General features: G+C 39.9%; 1 protein-coding gene across 1 annotated transcript in view; it reads left to right on the forward strand.

Moving 5' to 3' along the window:
- The window catches only part of LOC102857281 (aldehyde oxidase-like), a 103164-nt gene extending 82398 nt beyond the window's left edge, over nt 1–20766 (forward strand). The window contains exons 28-36 of the mRNA XM_006889139.1: nt 2824–2919; nt 7641–7769; nt 9622–9696; nt 12151–12203; nt 12749–12863; nt 13467–13532; nt 16192–16377; nt 19600–19767; nt 20713–20766. Of these exons, the coding sequence (XP_006889201.1) occupies nt 2824–2919; nt 7641–7769; nt 9622–9696; nt 12151–12203; nt 12749–12863; nt 13467–13532; nt 16192–16377; nt 19600–19767; nt 20713–20766 (942 nt within the window). The remainder of the gene's footprint in view (nt 1–2823; nt 2920–7640; nt 7770–9621; nt 9697–12150; nt 12204–12748; nt 12864–13466; nt 13533–16191; nt 16378–19599; nt 19768–20712) is intronic.
- Nucleotides 20767–21265: the final 499 nt, after the last annotated feature.

The following is a 21265-nucleotide window of genomic DNA, read 5'->3' on the forward strand; positions in this document are numbered from 1 at the left end:
TTTATATCCCATATTTGTTAATTTCTTTTCTTTGCCTCTCCATCTCAGAAATGTTCCCATAGCCAAACCTAAGCAAAGGAAGGAATACAGGTTTCTTGCATGGTGTGAATAAAGTTCTGGTGAGGTCTGGTAGCTTACTGGTAAGAAGTTGTGCTGCAAACCCAAAGGTATATGGTTTGAATCCACCAGCTGTTCCATGGGAGAAATATGGGCAATCTCCTCTGGTGTAATTTACAGCCTCTGAAAACCTGCTATGAGTCAGCTCCAACTCGGCAGCACACCACAATAGGGATCTCTTAGCTGAACTGTCTCTGCTATGCCTTCGTCCTCAGAGTCCACTAACAAGGAAGAAAACAAATGAGAGTAAGAGATGCGGAAGCCAGAAGCACCAAACCACTTAGAACACATGCTCCGTATCACCACCTCCACCTCCACCTTCACAGTATTTCTCAAGCTTGGCTCACATACTAGTTAAAACTAGTTGTTATCAGGTAGATTCCAACTCCTGTGTCAGAGCAGGACTGTGCATGACACAGCTATCAGTGGCTGCTTTTCCAGGAATAAATAGAGGTGCCTTTCTGCTGAGGCACCTCTGCATGGATTCTAACTACCAATCTTTTTTTTTTATGCTGTTTGGTTTTTTTTTTCTATAATTATATTTTATTAATTTTCATAAACATTTACAGAGATTTTGGGCTTCCACTCATTCATACTACCAATCTTTTGTTAGCTGACAAGTACATTATCTACTCGCACCGGCCACGGTGAATATGTCAAAGAACACATCAGCCAAAAAACCATACTCACTGCCATTGAGCCGGTTCCAGCTCCAGGCATTTTTCCACCAGGGCTCCCTAAACAACACGCAAAACACTCCAACTCACTGTCTTTAAGCTGGTTCCAACGCATAGTGACCCTCCGTGAAGTTTATGAGGGCATAAATATCTACAGGAGGAGACAGCCCATCTTTCTCCCACAAATAACATACAACTCCACTTCAAAAGAAAGCTTTCTTGTGGATCTTCAACAGTTGTTTATTTAGTTTAGTATTAGTTAACCTTGCATAGCCATAAAGCAAAAAAAAAAAAAAAAAGTATCGCTCTCATACCTTAGTAAAAACACAAATTCGCCAGTGAAATAAAAATAATAGTGCAAATGCCCATAATATCTCAAAAAAAACATTAATGTGATGATTGGTGTTGTTTTTCTAAAACTAAAACCCTGCTCACAAAAAGATGGTGATTCGAATTCTTGCTGCACCAGTCATTTTAAAGTCTTTCTCCTACGCCTATAATATAGTGTGATGGTTCTCTGTCTCACTTCTTCTCTCTACTATATTTCATCAATTAAAATAGTCCTCCTGAGTAAGGAGTACACAATCATCAGCATAATATCTCACATCGATGTGGAGAACTTGTGTCAATACTCCTTTGCACGTGGTCATTCATGACTCCTGTCAGATTGTCGTAGAAATGAAAACACAAATTCTTGCTGAGAAATTCAGATAAGTTGAAGCACCATGAGCCTGGAAGCAGAATTAGTGATACGTTTCGTGGCAGACAGCACAGACATCCACTTGGAGGCAGAGGTCCTGGAGGATTAAGTGTAGAATATTGGCCCACACGCATGAACACATCACAAGGATTGTTGTGAAGAAAAATTCCAGGTACTTGAGGAACCACTTTACAGACCCCAGGCCCTCCCATCTCTGGTCTGATTCCTGGGATGACAATCCCTCTCTGTGGGTTCTTCTGTTTGATATATGGATAACAGGTTTTGATATAAAGGAAGCAGCAAGACTTGGTTGGACACTGGGCTCAAGTCAGGAGTCAGGGTTCCAACTCTCTCTTTACCACACTCTAGACACTTAAGTTTAACCAAGTCTCCCATTTCTAAACTTCTCTTCCTCCTCAAGCAAAATAAAGAATATGGACTAAATCAAGAAATCAAAAACCTCTGGAGAAAAGGCCTTGTCTCTTTTTAATCTCCTGTTCCTCAATTCCATGTCAATTGTGTGCTATCTTCCCCTCTATGCTTCCTTCTCTGTTAATCTACTCTTTTTAGATCTCAAAGATGATTGACTCAAATTATACCCTACGCTAATATGCTCAAGTCATGTTCAAGCTCACTGTTGCAGTCACTGTGCCATCTCTTTGAGGGTCCTCCTTTCTTTCAACTGGAGCATAGTGGATGCTGTGACGACGGGGCAAGTTTCTGATCTGTGGTTCATATGTGGTTCTAGGAGTCATGGTCAACTCCATGTGACCTAAGAAAAATGCATTAATATTTTCTTCAACATGGAGAAAACCAAATCCACTGCCATCAGATCAGTTCCAACTCAAAGGAACTCTCTGTCAGGTTTCCGAGGCTGTAAATCTCTATGGAAGTAGATGAATTGCCCATCTGGCTCCTCAAAGAAGCTAGTTGATTCTAACTGCTGATCTTTAGATTAGTAGTCTAACATGTCATGGAGGCTCCTTTTTACTTAGAGGCCAGAATAATAAATTGTATGCAGGTTGGGATGTTAGAGACACAATTTCAAAAGCAGTCACATCAAGGTCTCCAAAGATTGACAACTCTAGTGGGAGGGGAGATGAGCCGGCATTCTTAGATTTACATTGATAATGTTTAGGTTTATTGGAAAAGAATACTGAACATTGTCATCAATAATGTCTATCTTCTCCAGTATTAAAAAAAAAAAAAAAATGAAAAGTGGATGAACACAAAATCCCAACCGTGTATCTGACAACCATACTGGAATTCAAACATTTGACTACATCAGTTTCCAAACAAGCATTATTACTGTGTGTCCCCTCCCCACAGGCTGCTGCGCTAGTCCACATCTATCTAGATGGCTCTGTCATGGTGATTCATGGTGGCTGTGAAATCGGACAAGGCCTCTACACTAAAATGATTCAGGTGAGTTAAGTATTCCGCCTCTCCATATGTTGTATTGTTGTGTGTACAATCAAGTCAGAATCAATTCACAACTGACCCTCCAGTGAGTTTTCAGAGGCAGTAAATCACTCAGGAGGAGATTACTCATCTCTCTGTCGTGGAGCTGAACCACGTGCCTTCGAGTTGGTAGCACAGTTCTTTACCACTAGGCCACTAGAGCTCCTCTAGAAGAATATAGAATCTTAAAGTCAATTTAGCAACTTTTCTTCTTGTGAGATCCCTTTGATTCCAGAAATGCAAAGTCAGAGATGGAGAAAGAAAGTGCTAGAATTGAGAAAATATGTAATTCCTCCTTTATGCAGAAGAACCAAGGCCACTATCAAAGAACAAACACTGTAATGCCAAGGTAAATAAGTAAATATATGCAAATCAAAGTGTTTTAGTCATTACCAGGGTGGGAGGAGTGGGGAGAAAGGGGGGAATCACTGCTTAGGAATACTGAGCATGTGTTAATGGTGTTCCTTACAGCATTACGAATATCATCAATGCCACAGAATTATACACATGAAAATGGTTGAATTGTCAAATGATCCATTTCATATCTTTTTACCACCTTCAATGCACCGAAAGAACCAAGCCCACACAGCCTCTGAAAAATATTAGTCCAGCTTTAAAATACAAAATGTTTTCAAGTTCTATACCAGCCGTTCAAAGCAATTTGGTTCTAATTTAACTCCCCAATTAAAAGAAATGAATGTATGTAATAGAGTAAGAAATCACGTCTTAGAAATCAGGATCTACTAAGACCTCTACAGGACTTGCTATTCTAGATGCTAATTCCAAAGAGTATTTTTAAACTGATAACAAGAAATTATTTATGATAGGAAAGTTTCCTTTATTCCCATGAGATAAATTTTACTGACTGACATTTGAATGAATTGAATTGAAAGCATGAATGGAAATTTTAAACACTCTCAATGAAAGATAGAAGATATTTACACTAAAGGCAGGCATTATTTAATGGTATACTTGGAATTTTTTTCAAAAAATCGTTTTTATTTTTATTTTCATTGAAATATTAATGAAAGTTTATAGAGAACTTGTATTTTCATTCATTAATTTTTGCACATTTTCCTCCCTACCCAGCCCCAGTTCACTTTTCCATTTGAAAAAAAAATTCTTTCATTGTTGCACAATTTCCTCCCCACCCACCCCTAGTCCACTTTGCTATGCAGCTCTTATTCTGGACTGTTGTCATATATTCATATATGAATAGTCATGTAATCATATATTCCTTTTAAACAGTTCTTTCTCTCATCTGTTTCAATGCAGTGTACATTATTTATACCCTCTTTTCTTAGTTTTTCTCCAACCCCCATGTCAGCCCTGTTTTATGCAGTATTTGTCCTTTTGGGACTGAAATTGTTCACTCAGCATAATTTCCCCCAGAGTCACCCATTTTGTATAATATTTTATGAGTTCCTTGTTTTTTCAGTGCTAAATAGGATTCCATTGTGTGATTACACCACAGTGTCTCTATCCATTTATTTGTTTATGGGAAATTGGGTTGCTTCCATCTCTTTGCTATTGTGAACAATGCAGCAATAATAAACATAGGTGTGCATGCAAGCAAAATCTTGCTGAAGATTATTTTTAAATGACTGGAACAGTAAATCAACAGAGAACTTCCAGAAGCACAGGCTGGATTTAGAAGAGTCTGTGGCACTAGGGACATCATAGTCAATGTCAGATGAATCTTGGCTGAAAGCAGAGAGTACCAGAAGAATGTCTATCTGTGTTTCATTGGGTATACTTGAAATTTTGAGGCTCTGTCTCACATTCTTTGACCAGTCCTTGAAGAGGTACATGATGATTGGAAGGGTGGAGGGACAGCACAGGAGAGGAAGACCCTGGCCAAATGGATTGACTCAGCGACTGGAGAAATGAGATTAGGTCTGTCAGAGGTAATGAGATTAGTGCAGAATAGGGCTGAGTTCAGAGCTAGTATACATAGGGTCACTATGAGACTCAAGGCACATAACAACAACATACTTGGAATTAGGAAATCATAAAAATTCACAAGTCTGTCTTTGAACACATCCGTTTTCAACAAAATCTTTATACTGGCAAAATAGTCCAAAAAAAATTATAGTCAGACAAACAGTTACCCTACTTAAATAACTGAGTTATCTGTACAGGAGTATATAAAGAGTAACACCAAGCCCTGGAATGTATCTCCAGGTATTACTAAACTAGATGTCCCAGAATGGCCACACTTTCACATGACTTCTATAAATTATTGTAAAAGAAAGCACAGAAGAGTTTGGCCACATGTATCAAAACGAAATAAATACATTTTGTACAAGACCTCTTCAAGTTCATCAATCTATAAAATCCAAGGACACCTTCTATTAGGCAGTTGTTAACTACTGTCAGAAGAAACTCTGAAGATTGCACTGGAGCGTAGAGAAGCCAAAGCACAAGGAAGAATTCAAGATACTAAAGAGCTGAACAGAAGATTCCAAAAGGCTGCTCGGAATGACAAAGCAAAATACTACAATGAAATGTGTGAGGAACTAGAGTCAGAAAATCAAAAGGGCTGAACTCGCTCAGCATTTCTTAAGCTCAAGGAACTGAAGAACAGATTAAAACCTAGAGTTGCTGTAATCAAGGATGCTTTGGGCAGAATATTAAATGATCCAGGAAGTATTAAAAGAAGATGGAAGAAATATACTGAGTCATTATATAGAAAGAAATTGGCAGATACAGAGGAATTTAAAGAAATAACACATGAGCAAGAGCCTATGGTGATGAAGGAAGAAGTTCAAGCTGCTTTGAAGGAAATAGCAAAAAATAAAGCCCCAGGAATAGATGGTATACCAACTGAAGTATTTCAGATAACAGATGTTGCCCTGGACATGCTCACCAAGTTGTGCCAAGAAATCTGGAGAACAACCACTTGGCCAACTGACTGGAAGAGATCTATATTTGTTCCCATTCCAAAGAAAGGTGACCCAACTGAGTGTGGAAACTACAGAACAGTGTCATTGATTTCACATGCAAGCAAGATTCTGCTGAAGATCATCCAAAAACTATTAGAACAGCACATCAGCAGAGAACTGCCGGAAGTCCAGGCTGGGTTTAGAAGGGGTCGTGGTACTGGGGATATCGTTGCTGATGTTAGATGGATCTTGGCTGAAAGCAGGGAATACCAGAAGAATGTCTATCTGTGTTTCATTGATTATGCAAAGGCATTTGACTGTGTGGATCATAACAAACTGTGGCTGACTCTGAGAAGAATGGGAATCCCAGAACATTTAATTGTGCTAATACGAAGCCTATACTTGGACCAAGAGGCAGTAGTCAGAACAGAGCAGGGTAACACTGCATGGTTCAAAATTGGGAAGGGTGTACGCCAGGGATGCATCCTGTCTCCATACCTTTTCAACATGTATGCAGAGCAGATTATCCGAGAGGCTGGGCTCTATGAGGAGAATTGTGGCATCAGGATTGGTGGAAGGTCTATTAACAATCTGCGTTACGCAGACGACACAACCCTGCTTGCTGAAACTGAGGAGGACCTCATGCACTTGCTGCGAAGGGTCAAGGACTGCAGCCTTCAGTATGGACTGAGGCTCAATGTCAAGAAGACAAAGATTCTCGCCACTGGACCAATTGGCAGCGTCAGGATGGATGATGAAGAGATTGAGATTGTTCACAGCTTCAGTTTGCTCGGCTCCACAGTCAACACTCTTGGCACCAGCAGTCAGGAAATCAAAAAGCGTATCGCGATGGGAAAGTCTGCTGTTAGGGACCTCTCTAAAGTACTCAGGAGCAACAGTGTCTCTCTGGAGACTAAGGTGCGCCTGATACAGGCCATGGTATTTGCAATTGTTTGTTATGCATCAGAGAGTTGGACAATGACTAGGGAGGACAGAAGGAGAGTGGATGCTTTTGAGCTGTGGTGCTGGAGAAGGGTACTGAATGTACCCTGGACTGCCAGGAAAACAAACAGATTTGTCTTGGAGAGGATTAAACCAAGCTACTCCTTGGAGGCAAGGATTCTGGGGCTTCGTCTGACATACTTTGGACATGTTGCCAGGAGGGACGGGTCCTTGGAGAGGGACATCATGCTTGGGAGGGTTGAGGGACAACACAGGAGGGGAAGACCCTCTATGAGATGGATTGATTCGGTGACTGGGGTAATAGGGATGGGTGTGTCAGAGGCGGTGCGGTTGGCGCAGGATAGAGCAGAGTTTAGGGCTGTTGTGCATAAGGTCATTATGAGTTGGAAACGACTCGACGGCACATAACAACAACAACAACAACAACTACTGTCAAGTCAGCCTCAGCTTATGGCAAGAAGACAGGATCAGGTCACTGTGGTTCATACGGTTCTCATTAGCCCATTTACAAAGATGGGTCAGCAGGCCTTTCTTCCCAGTCTATCTTAGTCTGGGAGCTCTGTTGAAAACAGCTCTGTTCTGCAACAATGAATGAGTGGAAGCCCAAAATCTCTGTAAATGTTTATGAAAATTAATAAAATATAATTATAGAAAAAAAAAGAAAACAGCTCTGTTCAGCATCATAGCAATGTGCAGCTTCTACTGACAAATGGGTACTGCCTGCACATAAGGTGCACTGGCAAGGCATTGGCGAGCAACAGAATTTGAATCTAAAGGCATTCCATTTAGGAGCTTGACATAAGAAAATAAATGTTGTTTCTCTTCTGCTTCTTGCAGGTAGCTAGTCGAGAACTGAACATCCCTGAGTCATACATACACTCAAATGGAACCAGCACTGTTGCTGTGCCCAATGCCGTCTTCACAGCAGGGTCGATGGGGACAGACGCCAATGGAAGGGCTGTGCAGGTGATACTTCCTTCTGTGTGGCACCCAATGGCAATGCTGGGAAGAGCCTTGTCCTGCCTCTTCTTATCTATTTTGGGGAATTGATAATAAGCATAGAATCTGGATTCTGAGTATGAGGCTTGCATATAATTAGGAATTTCTATAATGAAGGGGAGGCTAGAAAAACCAGTGCTGGTCATTTGGCATTTCAACAGAAGGAGACAACTCCCCCAAGAAATATAAGTGAGAGAAGACCCCAGACAAAGGAAAGAGTTCAGAGGTCACAGAAGCACAAGTGTTCATTACAATGTCTCACTATAAAAAGCAGCAGACTTGTCTCAGGGGTTTAGTTGAACCGTAAAATCTAAAGTTGTTCACAGGAGCATCGTAGTCAAAGCAAGGTAAGGAACAGAGTATCTACTACTTGGACAGGTGTGGAGATGCAACCTGTTTGCCTTGTGAGTCTTGTAGAAGGCAGCTGTTTGCAGTGAGATCAGGGATAGGAAATGGAAAAACTAACATGAAAACAGGTATCACCCTGACACATAAGAAACCATCAAATGTTTCCCAAAAAGAAGAAGATAAAAAGGAGGAGATAGAGGCTAAGGGGTAGAATGTGGAGTGTTCTGAGGCAATAATACAAAGGAGGGCAGAGAGATGTACTTTGCATTTGTATTAAAATTAAGAGTAGAAAAAAATTAATTAATTAAGAGTGGAAGCCCAGCTGAAGTCCACTAGCTCTAGGCAGGGGTATTCTCTGGGGTTTGAGAAATGACTGCAGTAATTTTTTATTTTCATTTTCATACACTTTTTTTACTTAAGATAAGCACATTTTATTAATTTTTTAAAAATATAAGCACGTTTTACTGAATGCTTATTTTAAAGAACGGCTGCTCTGTTACCAATTGTGGTAATTTCCATAAGAACTCTCTATCCTCTGAAATGAAGAAGGGTACTGTCCTAGTTACCTAGTGCTGCTATAATTACGATATTACTAGTGCATGGCTTTTACAACATACATTTAGGAAACTAGAAGTCAGAATTCAGGATGTCAATTCTAAGGGGAGATTTTCCTCTCTGTGAAGGACACAATTCAGTGCATGAAAAGTACTTTGTGGCAAGGCAAGAGCAGAGATGGATTTCTTACAGAGATGAGGCTTTTCTGCTTAGTGAGGAGCACATGATGGCCAGGTATAAAGGGCAAATGACAAGCTTGTGGCAACTGAAATAAAAATGGTGAGAAATTGCCCAGCAACTGGCTGAACTGTAAAGTTAGGCTGATCTGTAAAGTTAGGCTGAACTGTAAAGAGTCTCTGCAAGGCCGTTAACAGTATTTCCATATTCCAGGCTTCAGTTTAGCTTCAGAAAAACAACCTAATCAGTCAATCAATTAAATTAGTGTTACTTTGAGTTTTTCTGGTATACAGAAAGGCGTGTATCTTTGGCATTTTGTTTATTTCATGAAAGAATTAGGGCTCTACGGTAACTTGACCTAGATTTATGTTAGCACATACTTAAACAACATCACAATAAAACATTTTAAGTTAACACTGCAGGATCCACAGTTAAATATACATGTATATTTCTTATAAATTATAAATATATTCTTTTAAATATTAAAACTGTTTCTTATAAATTTTAAATATCTTCTTGTTAATACACTTATATTAAAATGTATTCTTATTTTATATAAGAATACTAACTATACTTGTTGTGTACTAATATTTTTTCCTTCAGTGAGCTGCCATGTGCCACTCACGTTTAAGAAGCCCTGCTCAGGGAACATACAACTGGCAGCCCACATTTTGATTGATGCAAATATTTACTGTGGTGCCTCTTTTCACTGATGCCATTTCAAATATTTCTTTTTCAGAATGCCTGCCAAATTCTTATGGCCCGCCTTCAACCCATCATCAGGGAAAACCCAGAGGGGAAATGGGAGGAGTGGGTGAGTGTGCTTTTTATCATTCCTGCTGGGGAAAGGCAAATGCATCCTGGGGTGCTCAAACCAGGCTGCTTTGTGTGATCCAGTCAAGAAACAAAGAATTCCTCAACTTTCACCTCAACCTTTTCAATAGGGTAGAAGACACGTCTATGTTCAGGGACATTTTTTTTAATAGCCTAATTTCTTACATGTTATGATAACAGCAATATGGGCTCTGGATGAAAGAGTAGCTTGTTAGATTGAAAAAAGAGCAGAGAGAGAGAGAAACTGGTCCCGAGTAACAAACCGGCCTTTCTTTATTAAGTGGTCTGAGAGGGATGCCAGGTGATCTTATGCTGAAAAGATCAGAATGGTGTGCAGGCAGACAAAGATAAGTTTCTTTATATAGGGCCTGTTAAGGATATTTAGAGGGGATGGCAATGTGCTCAAGAATTTGAGGGCAGGGGTCCTATCAGGATGTGATTGGGTCGAGGTCCCAATTAGGCCCTGGCCGACTAGAGACTTTACCAGGATATGGTCAGGCCATATCAGGGCACTGGCAAGCCTCCTCAAGGTATGGACCAGTCCTTGGGCTAAGTGCTTGGGGTGGGTGGGTAACCGTGATATTCTTTCTCCACTGTCCCCAGAGAGTATCTGAGGCTGTAAATCTTTACAAAAAACGAACTGCCACATTTTTTTTTCTCAGTTAGTCACTGGTAAATTCAAACTGCCAAGCTTTTGATCAGTGGGTAAATGCTTTGATCATGTACCACTGGGGATTCCTCCTATGAATAAAGAGTGTTGATGTTGTTGTTATTCCTTATCTACTTTACTCTGGCAATGAAGTTGACATAGTCATAGGGTGAGATAATTTATCAGATTTTCTGTAAAGAACTCATTGTCGTGTAGTTGGAATCAACTTACAGCAGATGCTCCATTAGGTTTCTGAGGTTGTAAATCATATGGGAAGAGATTGCTCATCAGATCTCCCTTTTTTTTCTTTTTTTTTTTACCAAAAATCTCTCATTACTGTGGAGTCAGAACCCATTCACAGCTGACCCTCCATTGGTTTTCAGAGGCTGTAAATGGCACAGGAATATATTGCCTACTTCCTCCTCTAGAGCCACTGGTGAATCTGACCCACAAGAGAGGCTTGTGGACCAGGCCACCAGAGCCCCTTTCTGTGTACACAGCAGGGAACAAATACACACATCTATGTTCATAAATCTGTCCTAGCCCACTCCTGCTGTTCAGCTGGCTCCACTCTAAAAGTCCAATTTCTCACATCTTGATGGGAGTCACATAAGGAAAGTCTTGATTTGTGTTTGGTCTGTGTTTGGCTTGGGCTATTGGTAATGCAATCAATATTGAAAGCTATATTATTTGATGTTGGGTTATGTTATTGGTTCTTTTATCTCTACAAGCGGATTTCAGTATGCCCAGACTTTTCCCCTAGTTGATAAGGACCCAAGAGTAGAGCATAGACAATAGCATTTATTGGGTGTAGCTTTAAAATTCAGTAGGGCCTGTGGCCCTCAGGCCAAATATATTACTGTAAGAATGAACCTTCTTTAAGTGGTACAGCAGTCATTTGTCTATTTGCTGTACTGAATAATTTGGAATTGCAAATCAATGGCCCATAGCTGTATCAAATGCCATGATTGTTACCCTTCATGTTTGGAGGAGCTTCCAGATTGATTCAGGTTTAGAAGCAGGAGTGGAATCCAATTCCTAAACCAGACGCCTCTGGAAACTCTATAAACTCCATAAACATTAAAAAAAAAAAAAAGACATTAATTATAGAACAGAGTTCAGGTCTTTTGTTCATAGGGTCGCTATGAGTCATATCCAACTTGACAACACTTAAGCTAAGTGAGACTAGTGTTGTTATATTTTGGAAGAACATTCTTCTACTTTGTACATCACTCCTTGTCAATTTGCTGTACTGGATTTGCTGCAATGCTGAACCTTGTGGCATTGGGGTTTCAAATACCATAACGGTTTACCAATGAGGACAGTGTTTGGTGAGGCTCCCAGTTTTAGGGCAGGTTTGGAAGCAGGAGTGACATTCACTTCCTAAAATGCATGCCTATGTAAAATTCTATGAACTTGGATAAACTACAATAGTTATAGAAAGGTCTTTTGTTCATAGAGTGGCTATGAGTCATGCTGTAATCTATAGCAATCAACAACCACAACAACAGCCCCTTCCCAGATTAAAAGTCTGAAAACTAATGAACTTCACAGTGTGCAAACTTGAGAAAAAAAAAGAGGGGCTGTTGCACAGCACAACTAGCTGCTGCCTTTCAGTCTCTGCTCTGAAAAGCATGACCTGTAGCTGCTTCACAGCTGTAGCCCCCCTTAAAGTGGCTGTGGGTGCAGAGCTTGATGCAAAAAAAGAGGCAAGTCTAGCAACAGAGACATTTTTCATTACTTTCCTCAAACTTCTCTTCCTTTGTAACCAATTGTCTTTTCCAGATTACAAAAGCCTTTGCAGAATCCATCAGTCTCTCAGCTACTGGATATTTCAAGTAAATAACTTTTTTAAAAAAAAACTTTAGCTTAAATAACACATAGGCAGGGGGACATTGACAGTTTCTAACAGCCAGTGCAGGAAGGATGAGGATCAATTTAAGAAGAGCTCACTGTGCCCGGTGTTAACTCCTGAGTCCATGGACAATGGGAATGGGGACAGGATTTTGGGGGGAGAGCCGGGGATCAAGGAGTAATGTAAAGGCTTCTTGGAACAACATCTATTTACCAGCCAGCAAGAACACCATAGACCCTGGCACACACTCTGAGCGTCCTAGCAAATGAGTACTGAGGGTAGAGTCAGAGAAGATGGGTCAGAGAGAAAGTACATGGCTTTTCTCTTAGAATTGGGCTCACAGCAACCCTAGCAGAAGAGAAAGAAAGACTGGTCACAAGAACAAGCTCTTCAGTCACGGGCATGTATGCTGCTGGTAGCCACTCACTGGAAAACCTACTCCGTTCAGCTCAGGACCCTGTGCCTAGAGGACAGGCAGAGCCCATGGGGAAAGCACTTTTTCTTCTCAGTCCTAATTTCTCTCCTTAGAGGCTACCAGACAAACATGGACTGGGAGAAGGGGAAAGGAGAAGCGTTTCCATACTTCGTGTATGGAGCAGCCTGCTCTGAGGTTGAAGTCGACTGTTTGACTGGAGCTCATAAGGTTAGGAGTAACACATGTGTTCCCCATCTTCGTGTTGCGAATGACCCCTTTAAACCCATCTGTGCTGTAACTGGTAATCAATATGATCCTTCCAAGGGAAGAATTAGAATTCTAATGAGGAGCTTTTTTCTTTTAGTTGTGATTTTAAAGTTTACAGAAAGTTTGGGTTTTCATTCAGTCATTGATGCATGTTTTCCTCCCTCCCCCTCTGTTCCCTCTCCCCTAGTCCACTTTGTAATGGATCTTTTTCCAGATTGTTAATTGTGATACATATAATATTGCCTAACCGCACATTTCTTTCAGATAGCCCTTCCCTTCACTTCTTCCAGTTCATTATCTATCCTTTCTTTTCCTATTCTTCCCCCAAACCCATCCCCATGTCAGTCTTATTTTATAACAGTGGTGCTGTGCAGTATTTGTCCTTTTGTGACTGAGATATTTCACTCAGCATAGTATCTTCCAGGCTCACCCACGTGGTGCAGTGTTTTACAAGTTCATTGTTTTTCAATGTTGTGTATTATTCCATGTGTAAATGTACCACAGTTTTTCTATCCTATTTTAAATTTATAATATTCCTGTCACATTTTTTTTCTCTTGGCATAGCTTCTGAGGACTGATATCTTCATGGATGCTGCTTTCAGCATAAACCCAGCCATCGACATTGGACAGGTGTGTAACAGCAGACCCACCCCCAGGTGCTTTTGGTCAATTCCACTTAGTGGCTATTCCTTCAGGACATTATTTCCCAGAGTTCTTCAAACCTTGCTTATATTTAGTGCATATGTTCTTCAACAAATATTATAGGTTACACAGACACAGTTAAGATATGGAGAGAAAAATCTCAAAAAAAAGTTAACCTTGGTTATCTTTGCATGACAGGAATTATATGTATTTTGTTCTGCTTTGAAATTCTCTGCCTTTTCTGATTTTTATTAAGTGAACATACAGAATGAGGAAATATAGAGACATAGGTATATAGTCATAAAACTGCATTTAAAAAAACAGTTATGGTGCTCGCTTTGGCAGCACATATTCTAAAACAGAAATGATACAGAGATTAGCATGGCCCCTGCACAAGGATAACATGCAAATTAGTGAAGCATTCCATATTCAAACAACCACCACAATAACAGTTATGGTGGAGTTAACACGAACTCATAGTGATCTTGTGTAAGAGTAGAACTTCAGTCCATAGGGTCTTCAATAACCAAATTTTTAAAACAGAGTGCCAAGCCTTTCTTCCAAGGCATATGTCAGTAACAGCCAAGTATGTTAACAGCTTGCACTACCCTGGGACTCCAAATTTGTCTTAGCAACAACATAAATACTGAATTTAAAGACTCTGTGCTTTAGAGAAGTATGAGTGGAAGATAAATACTTCAACGCAATCTTGTTCTGACGACAAAGTTTGTTACATGTTGCGCTGCTAACGGGAAGGCTGACACTTTGGAGGTCTGGAGGAAGTTGACACTTTGAAGCCACCAGCTGTGGACATAGTTTTGAGGGTTTTTTTTTTAATTCTTGTTACTTACAGTGTGGCAAACAGGCCACACTTAAATTGACTAAATATATTTCTAAATTTTATATCTCAGACTAACTCCCTACAATATTTATAGTTGGACATCCAAGCATCATTCCTTTCATAAGGGACCCTTTTCCCTAGAACATAATAGCTTGTAAACAGAACAAACATGGCTTTTAATGAATATAACTATTTCTTTCAGCTCATACTGTTTAACATTGACCTACTCTTTATCATAATTTATGAAGGGAAATACATAAATCCAAATATTGTAGCAAACAGAAGTATTCCGACTTCATTTATTTATGCCAGTGTTCCTTAGTTTTAGCTTCTTTTTTAGGAAATCCAGCAGACTTTTTTTAGCATCTATGTACTAGGCATCACACAAGGTATATAATACAGGCAGGTTGGGTTTTTATCTGCTTAAAATTTTGTAAGGAGGACAAAGAGATAAAGAGATGAGAGATGAAGTGAACAAGTACTGACATTATGGGGAGTGTGTTCAAAGTGCAGCAGTCCTGGGGCAAACAATTCCTAAAGGCACTTAATGTGGAGGGGCAGACCCAAAGGGCTCCAGAGAGGTAACAGTTTAGCTAAACCCTGGAGGATGGGTAGGAGGTTCGCAGATTGACATGGTGATGGGAGAGAGATCCATAAGACCAGAATAAATTGCATTGGAAGTCAAAAATAACTTGATGGGTTTGGAGAAAGACTAGGAACTTGGCAAGTATCAAGGTATCTGGGCAGAGCAAATGGTTTGTGCTTGGCTGCTAACTGAAAGGTTGGCAGTTCAAACTCACTCCTGGGTGATCTTCTTCCATAAAGATGGCCTCTAGGAAAACCCCTTGGAGCTCAGTCCTATTCCATAACACATGCAATCACCATAAATCAGAATAGACTCACCAGCAATGGGCTTGGCATGGTGTTTTTATAAGTGAGGTGTATCTGGGCTGTAAAATATCTTGGGAAGAAAGACTTGGAGTGAGGCCAGGCAGGGTGACAGAGACAGCATCCAAAGAGCCTATTTTAAGCCCAGCAAGGCGCTTTCAAGAATGGCTTACTATAATGTATACTGCACTGAAACAGAGGAGGGAGAGAACCGTTTAAAAGAGAGATATAACTGGGTATTTCTGTCATCACAGGAGACTAGAGCGAGGGCTACATGGTGGAGGGGACCTGGGGGAGGGTTTGTAAAACAATGAAAGAATCTTTTCTTTTACTTTTCCATAATTTTTGGACTCATGTACTTATAACTTGTTAGTCAAATTTGTGTCTTCTAGGTTGCAACACCCCCATGATACATCTTCAAGGATATGAACATGTACAGCCAAGCACAATCAATAAGAGTGCATCTAAATTCCAAAATCAATCTCCATAATAGTCTATGTGTTTCCTACTGCCAAAGGGGCCCTTTAGAGTAGTGAGAGAAGATCTTCACCCTGAAACCCACAGCGTCCCTTTTCAGCAGGAAGTAGCTAAGAGAATACGCCATCCCCTTTTCCTTATGACTCAGGGTGAAGTCTCTCTCAGGGAGGAGTGATAGGGAATGGCAAAGGACACACCAACAAAGGAGATTAATCAGAACTGACTTTGACAAGCACTGTGGCATTTGGACAAGAACAAACTGGGAGGAGGGTAGAGAGAATAGTGCAACAATGAATGAGTGGAAGCCCAAAATCTCTGTAAATGTTTATGAAAATTAATAAAATATAATTATAGAAAAAAAAGAATGGCTTACTATAGGTTAGAGTTCATTCACATTGGAATGTTTATTCAACCAATGTCATGTGGACTGTCTGACCGTAGGTTGAGGGAGCATTTATCCAAGGAATGGGCCTTTATACCATAGAAGAACTGAAATACTCTCCAGAAGGGGTGCTTCTTTCTCGGGGGCCAGATGACTACCAAATCCCCACCGTCACTGAGATTCCAGAGGAGATCTATGTCACCTTAGTGCATTCCCAAAACCCCATCGCCATCTACTCATCTAAGGTAAGAACACAAATCCTCCTCTGTAAAAAGAGCAAGACCAGCAAAGGAATGGCCAAGTCTGACTTCTACTAATTCCCATCAACAACATCTATAACACAAAGCCACTTCTCATGAGGTCAGACTTATTCTCTATACTTGTGCATCTACTTCTACTAATTCCAATTCCAATATTACTGCTCTACTGGGTCCAAAATCCATTGCAATAGTTCACAGACCACACAGAACCTTACTCATGATTATGGGCTTTATTAGGGAAGTTTACAGGCTATAGTTCAGGTTGACAGCAGGATACAACCTCTTAGTCTAGAGTTTCTCAAGTGTGGTTGCAGACCCTTTGACCTTCAACTTCATGGCTTAGGTCAGTGTCACAAAGTTCCCTTGGTTCTACCAGTTACAGTGTCTTCCCTCAGTGCTCCAACAAGCTTGAGTAAAGACCTGTGGCCCTGTCTCAGGTTGGTCTCTGATTGTTTACTGAAGTTGCTGCTGTTGCTCCTGTATGTCCCAGGCTGAGACGCACAGGAATCTTTAGCTCCAAAGGATACACTGCAGTTTCTTCCTTTCTGGTGTTCAGATTCCCAGTTTCTGCTGCTGAAACTGCTCTATTTAAACCTAGTGGGATGGCAAGACTAGCGAACTCCTTGTAGATAGGCTTGTTATTGTTGTTAGGTGCTGTCGAGTCAAATACGACTCATAACGACCCTATGAACAACAGACCTGAACTCTGCCCTGTCCTGTGCCATCCTCATCATCTCTGACACGCTTGAGCCCATTGCTGCAGTCACTGTATCAATCCATCTCATTGGAGGTCTTCCTCTCTTTTGCCGACTATCTTTCCAAATATATTGTCCCTTTCCAAGGAATAGCTTTTCCTAGCAAATTGTGTCTAAAGTATGAGAGACAGAGCTTTGTCATCTTTGCCTCCAAAGAGCACTCTGGTTGCACCTTTTCCAAGACATATCTGTTTGTTCTTTTGGCAGTGCATGGGCTATTCAGTACTCTTCTCCAGCACCACAATTCAAAAGTATCAATTCTTCTTCTGTCATCCTTATTTAGTACCCAGCTCTCAGATGTATAGTAGGTGATCAAAAAGACCCTGGCCTGATTGAGGCATACCATAAGTCTCCAAGGTAACATCATTGCTCTTAAGTATTTTACAGAGGTCCTTGACAGTGAACTTGTCCAATGCCATAATGTCTCCTGATTCCCTAACTACTGGCACCAAGGGTGTTGATTGTTGATTCGAGGAAGATTAAATCATTGACAATTTCAATCCTTTCTCCATCTATCATGTCTGTTCACCCCATGGTGAAGACCTTTGTTTTCTTGATACAATCTATATTGAAGTCTGTATTCCTGATCTTTTGCAGCAATGAGGTAGACCATCACACCCTATTTGTATGATCACACCCATCTATGTAGCCAAGTCAAAGTCAATTAATGATTAAGAAAGCCATTTTGAACAATAAACCCTTGACACCACACATCCTCTTTCAAAATTAAGGCAATAGTCCCTGAATTTGTTTACCCTCCTAATTGGATACAAATTTCAAAAGGAGAAAGAAAGAAGGATAGCAAGTTCCAGGCCAAGTGACACTCACTGCCTTCAGAAAGTCAAAGCCATCACTTTTTCCAAAAAAATTTGTATTGTGACTTTAGTTAAAGTTTACAGAGCAAGTTCATTTCCTACTCAAGAATTTATACCTATTTTGATTCGTGACATTAGCTGCAGTCTCCAGAGTGTTAACAGCATTCTTCCCACTTCTGTCTTGTGTTTAGCATTTCCACTTGTCCTATACTTTCCTGTCTTCTGAGCTCCATCCCTAGCAAATGCCACCCTTTTTTTGTCATGTATGTGTTCTTTTTCTAAGGATTTAGCCACCACCCTGGTGTTATTACTCACCTTGCAGACTTGACTGTTGTTTGGTTGAGAGTTGATCCATGAGGGTGGCTTAATGAGATAAAAGGTGATAAGAGATCCTAGTCTCAGGAGTGACATCATTTTCTCCTGGAGACTTCACTTTTCAAACAGATCATGAAACAGATTAAAATCAAACAAGTAGAGTGAGGAAGAGTGGAACATCTTGGTAAATGAGTCCGTCCTCATGTGATAAAACTGAAGTAAGCACTTTTCATAGCTGCGCTCTGCACCTCTACATTCTCCAGACTCTAGTCTTCTTCCTCGTGCTGCCCTTCCTACCCTAATCACAAATTGCTTTCAACTAAATCTCTCACTGCTGGTTTGCTCTGAGGTGTTACTAGCTGCTGGCACCTGAGATGCTGTGTACCTGAGCTCTTGTCTAGTTTATTCTACCTCCGCCCATCCTCAATCCTTCCCTTTCTCAATATATCTATTTATTGATATAAGACTAGTTCTACCAGGGTTCTTTCCCATGTGTGATTCTCCTTGCTTGTTTTCCCTTTAAGTATGACACCACTCAGAGACCCACCTCAATCCCATATGGCCTCATTAACATCACAAAAGAAAACCTTCTATCCAAAGAGAGGCAACTCAATTCCTTTTATAACAATTTTTATAGCATTTTATGAAATCCCTTCCATTGCCCCAAGGCACCACCTTTCTCTCTCCACATTTACCTCAAAACAAATTGGACCCTTTAAACTAAAGCCATAATAGACTCTCCCTACAGTGGGTCTTTTGTCACACCCTTGCAATAAGTCAAGAAGTTGATGGGCACAGGTCACAGATCAGACCACTTTGAAAGAAAGGAATGGGAGAAATCATACAAAAATGTACCAATTTATTATCTAAACCATAATCCTGCTACTCTGCTCATTCAAACAGATCCAACACAGCCAGGGAAGTTAGCATACGAAAAAAAAAAAAAAACCTCTTAGTGCCAGTCTTTCTAAAGGCAACAACCTTGCTGCCTTTTAATCTTCACCACAAAGGTTGTTATTGCTTTGTTTGCATTTTGAGTAAAATACAAGTAGTCTAGAGAAGTTGTCATATCTCAAAGGCCAGCACGGGCCCTGGTCTTTAGGATTTTTCCAGGGTGGAGCATTTTTGGCTTTTCTGCTGTGCCAATGCCATAGTGCATCTTCATCAACTTCTCTGGGCTCCATTCTGAGGGTTGAAAAGGTGAAGTGTAAAAAAAAAAAGAAAAGAAAAAGTGAAGTGTGTGTGTGTGTGTGTGTGTGTGTGTGTGTGTGTGTCTACACAAACTAGCTCTAAAAGAACCATACCTCCTGCTCTCCTCTCAGGGCTTGGGTGAAGCTGGAATGTTCCTGGGAAGCTCCGTGTTGTTTGCCATATATGACGCTGTGACTGCTGCCCGCAAAGAGAGAGGACTGACGAAGATCTTCCCCATGAACAGCCCAGTGACTCCTGAGCTGATTAGAATGACTTGCATGGATCAATTTACAGACATGGTATGTGAGATTCCTGCTGTAATGCCCCTTGCTTGAACTTTGCTGTTCTTGGTGTTAATTTAGTAGCCACGAGAAAACTATAGAGCATGTACATCTTTTTCTGTGAAAAATATCATTTTCCCTCTATTTTTCAAGACAGCAGAAAGTTTTTCCTCTGTTTTTCAAGACAGTGGAGTAGCATTTAGTGATACTCATTTCAGGCCTCAAAGAAAAGCATATTCAATTGAGCTAGTGTTATTCATTCTTCTTAATGCTCTAATATCAAGTAGACATGGTATATTATTTCTTTAAACATTTTGTCAACATTCAATTGATGTATAATTTAAATTCCTCAATAATCAGATTGATTGACTATCTGGCCTAGTTAATTATACAAAAACTATCTGATAACTGGTTTGTTTTTGTTGTTGTTGTTAGGTGTCATCAAGTTGAATATGACTCATAGGGACTCTATGAACAAAAGATCTGAAACTAAATAGTTTACTCATTTATATTTAATAATAAATGAAAATATCAAGTCACATGACACTTCTTGGTATGGCTTGTGAATCACACACTACTAAAATAAATTCTCATTTTCTAGATGCTAAGCATATATCTAGAATTAGTAGAAAAATGTATTCCTTATTTATGTATTGAACTGATTACTTCAGAACTAAATGAGTTTTTGGTTATAAAAATAAGATTGCTGTACTTTATACCTTTAAAATTCCAAGGATTCTTGACAAGATGCATCTTACTCTAACTACTTAGAAATCATAAGAACAAGGACATGTACAACTCAAACACTGAAAGAAATGTAAAAATTATGTAGTTTTGGTAAGACTAAAATGGACATTGGATTGTTCTTTTTAAAACACATTAACTTGTTTTATGAATTGCAATAGCTTTTTCATATAATAACATTCTACTAACAACTATATCTTCTCTTTTGCTCTTTTTCAGATTCCTAGAGATGACCCTTCAACATTTACACCCTGGTCAATCCATGTGTCTTAATAATACGTTTTCTTAAAAAAAGAAAGAATACAAAATCATTGACCTTAAGAGATTCACATCACTGCAAAATATATGTGGTTGGCTCCCAATTGTAATTATAACCTCAGCAGCTTTTCCTTATTTTGTGTAGCTCAAATCAATGTGTCACTATTTTAAGATGTATATTTTCATTTAAAGGCGAAATTAGAAACATAAGTTCTTGTGTTAGTTTGTATTATCATGAAAATCTATTATCATTATGATTTCAAAACATGGCTGGAGTTTTCATTAACCTAGGAGGATTATTGAAGAGAGTTTTTGAGAAATACTCATTGTACTTCTTTTTCAGAGATCTGTTCAAGAAAGTCATCCACTTCTGCCCCTAAAACTTTCAAGGTTAGATTCCCCGGAGCCAAAAGTATGCTAATAACATTCATTCTTTTGGTGAAAAAAAATTAACCTATGCCATTTCCAGAGTGTAAATACTTCCATATGGGCCAATCCCAAGTCATTGAGGTGA

Source organism: Elephantulus edwardii, unplaced genomic scaffold, assembly GCF_000299155.1.
Source record: "Elephantulus edwardii isolate Elephantulus edwardi_28Jun2011 unplaced genomic scaffold, EleEdw1.0 scaffold00075, whole genome shotgun sequence".
Classification (NCBI taxonomy): domain Eukaryota; kingdom Metazoa; phylum Chordata; class Mammalia; order Macroscelidea; family Macroscelididae; genus Elephantulus; species Elephantulus edwardii.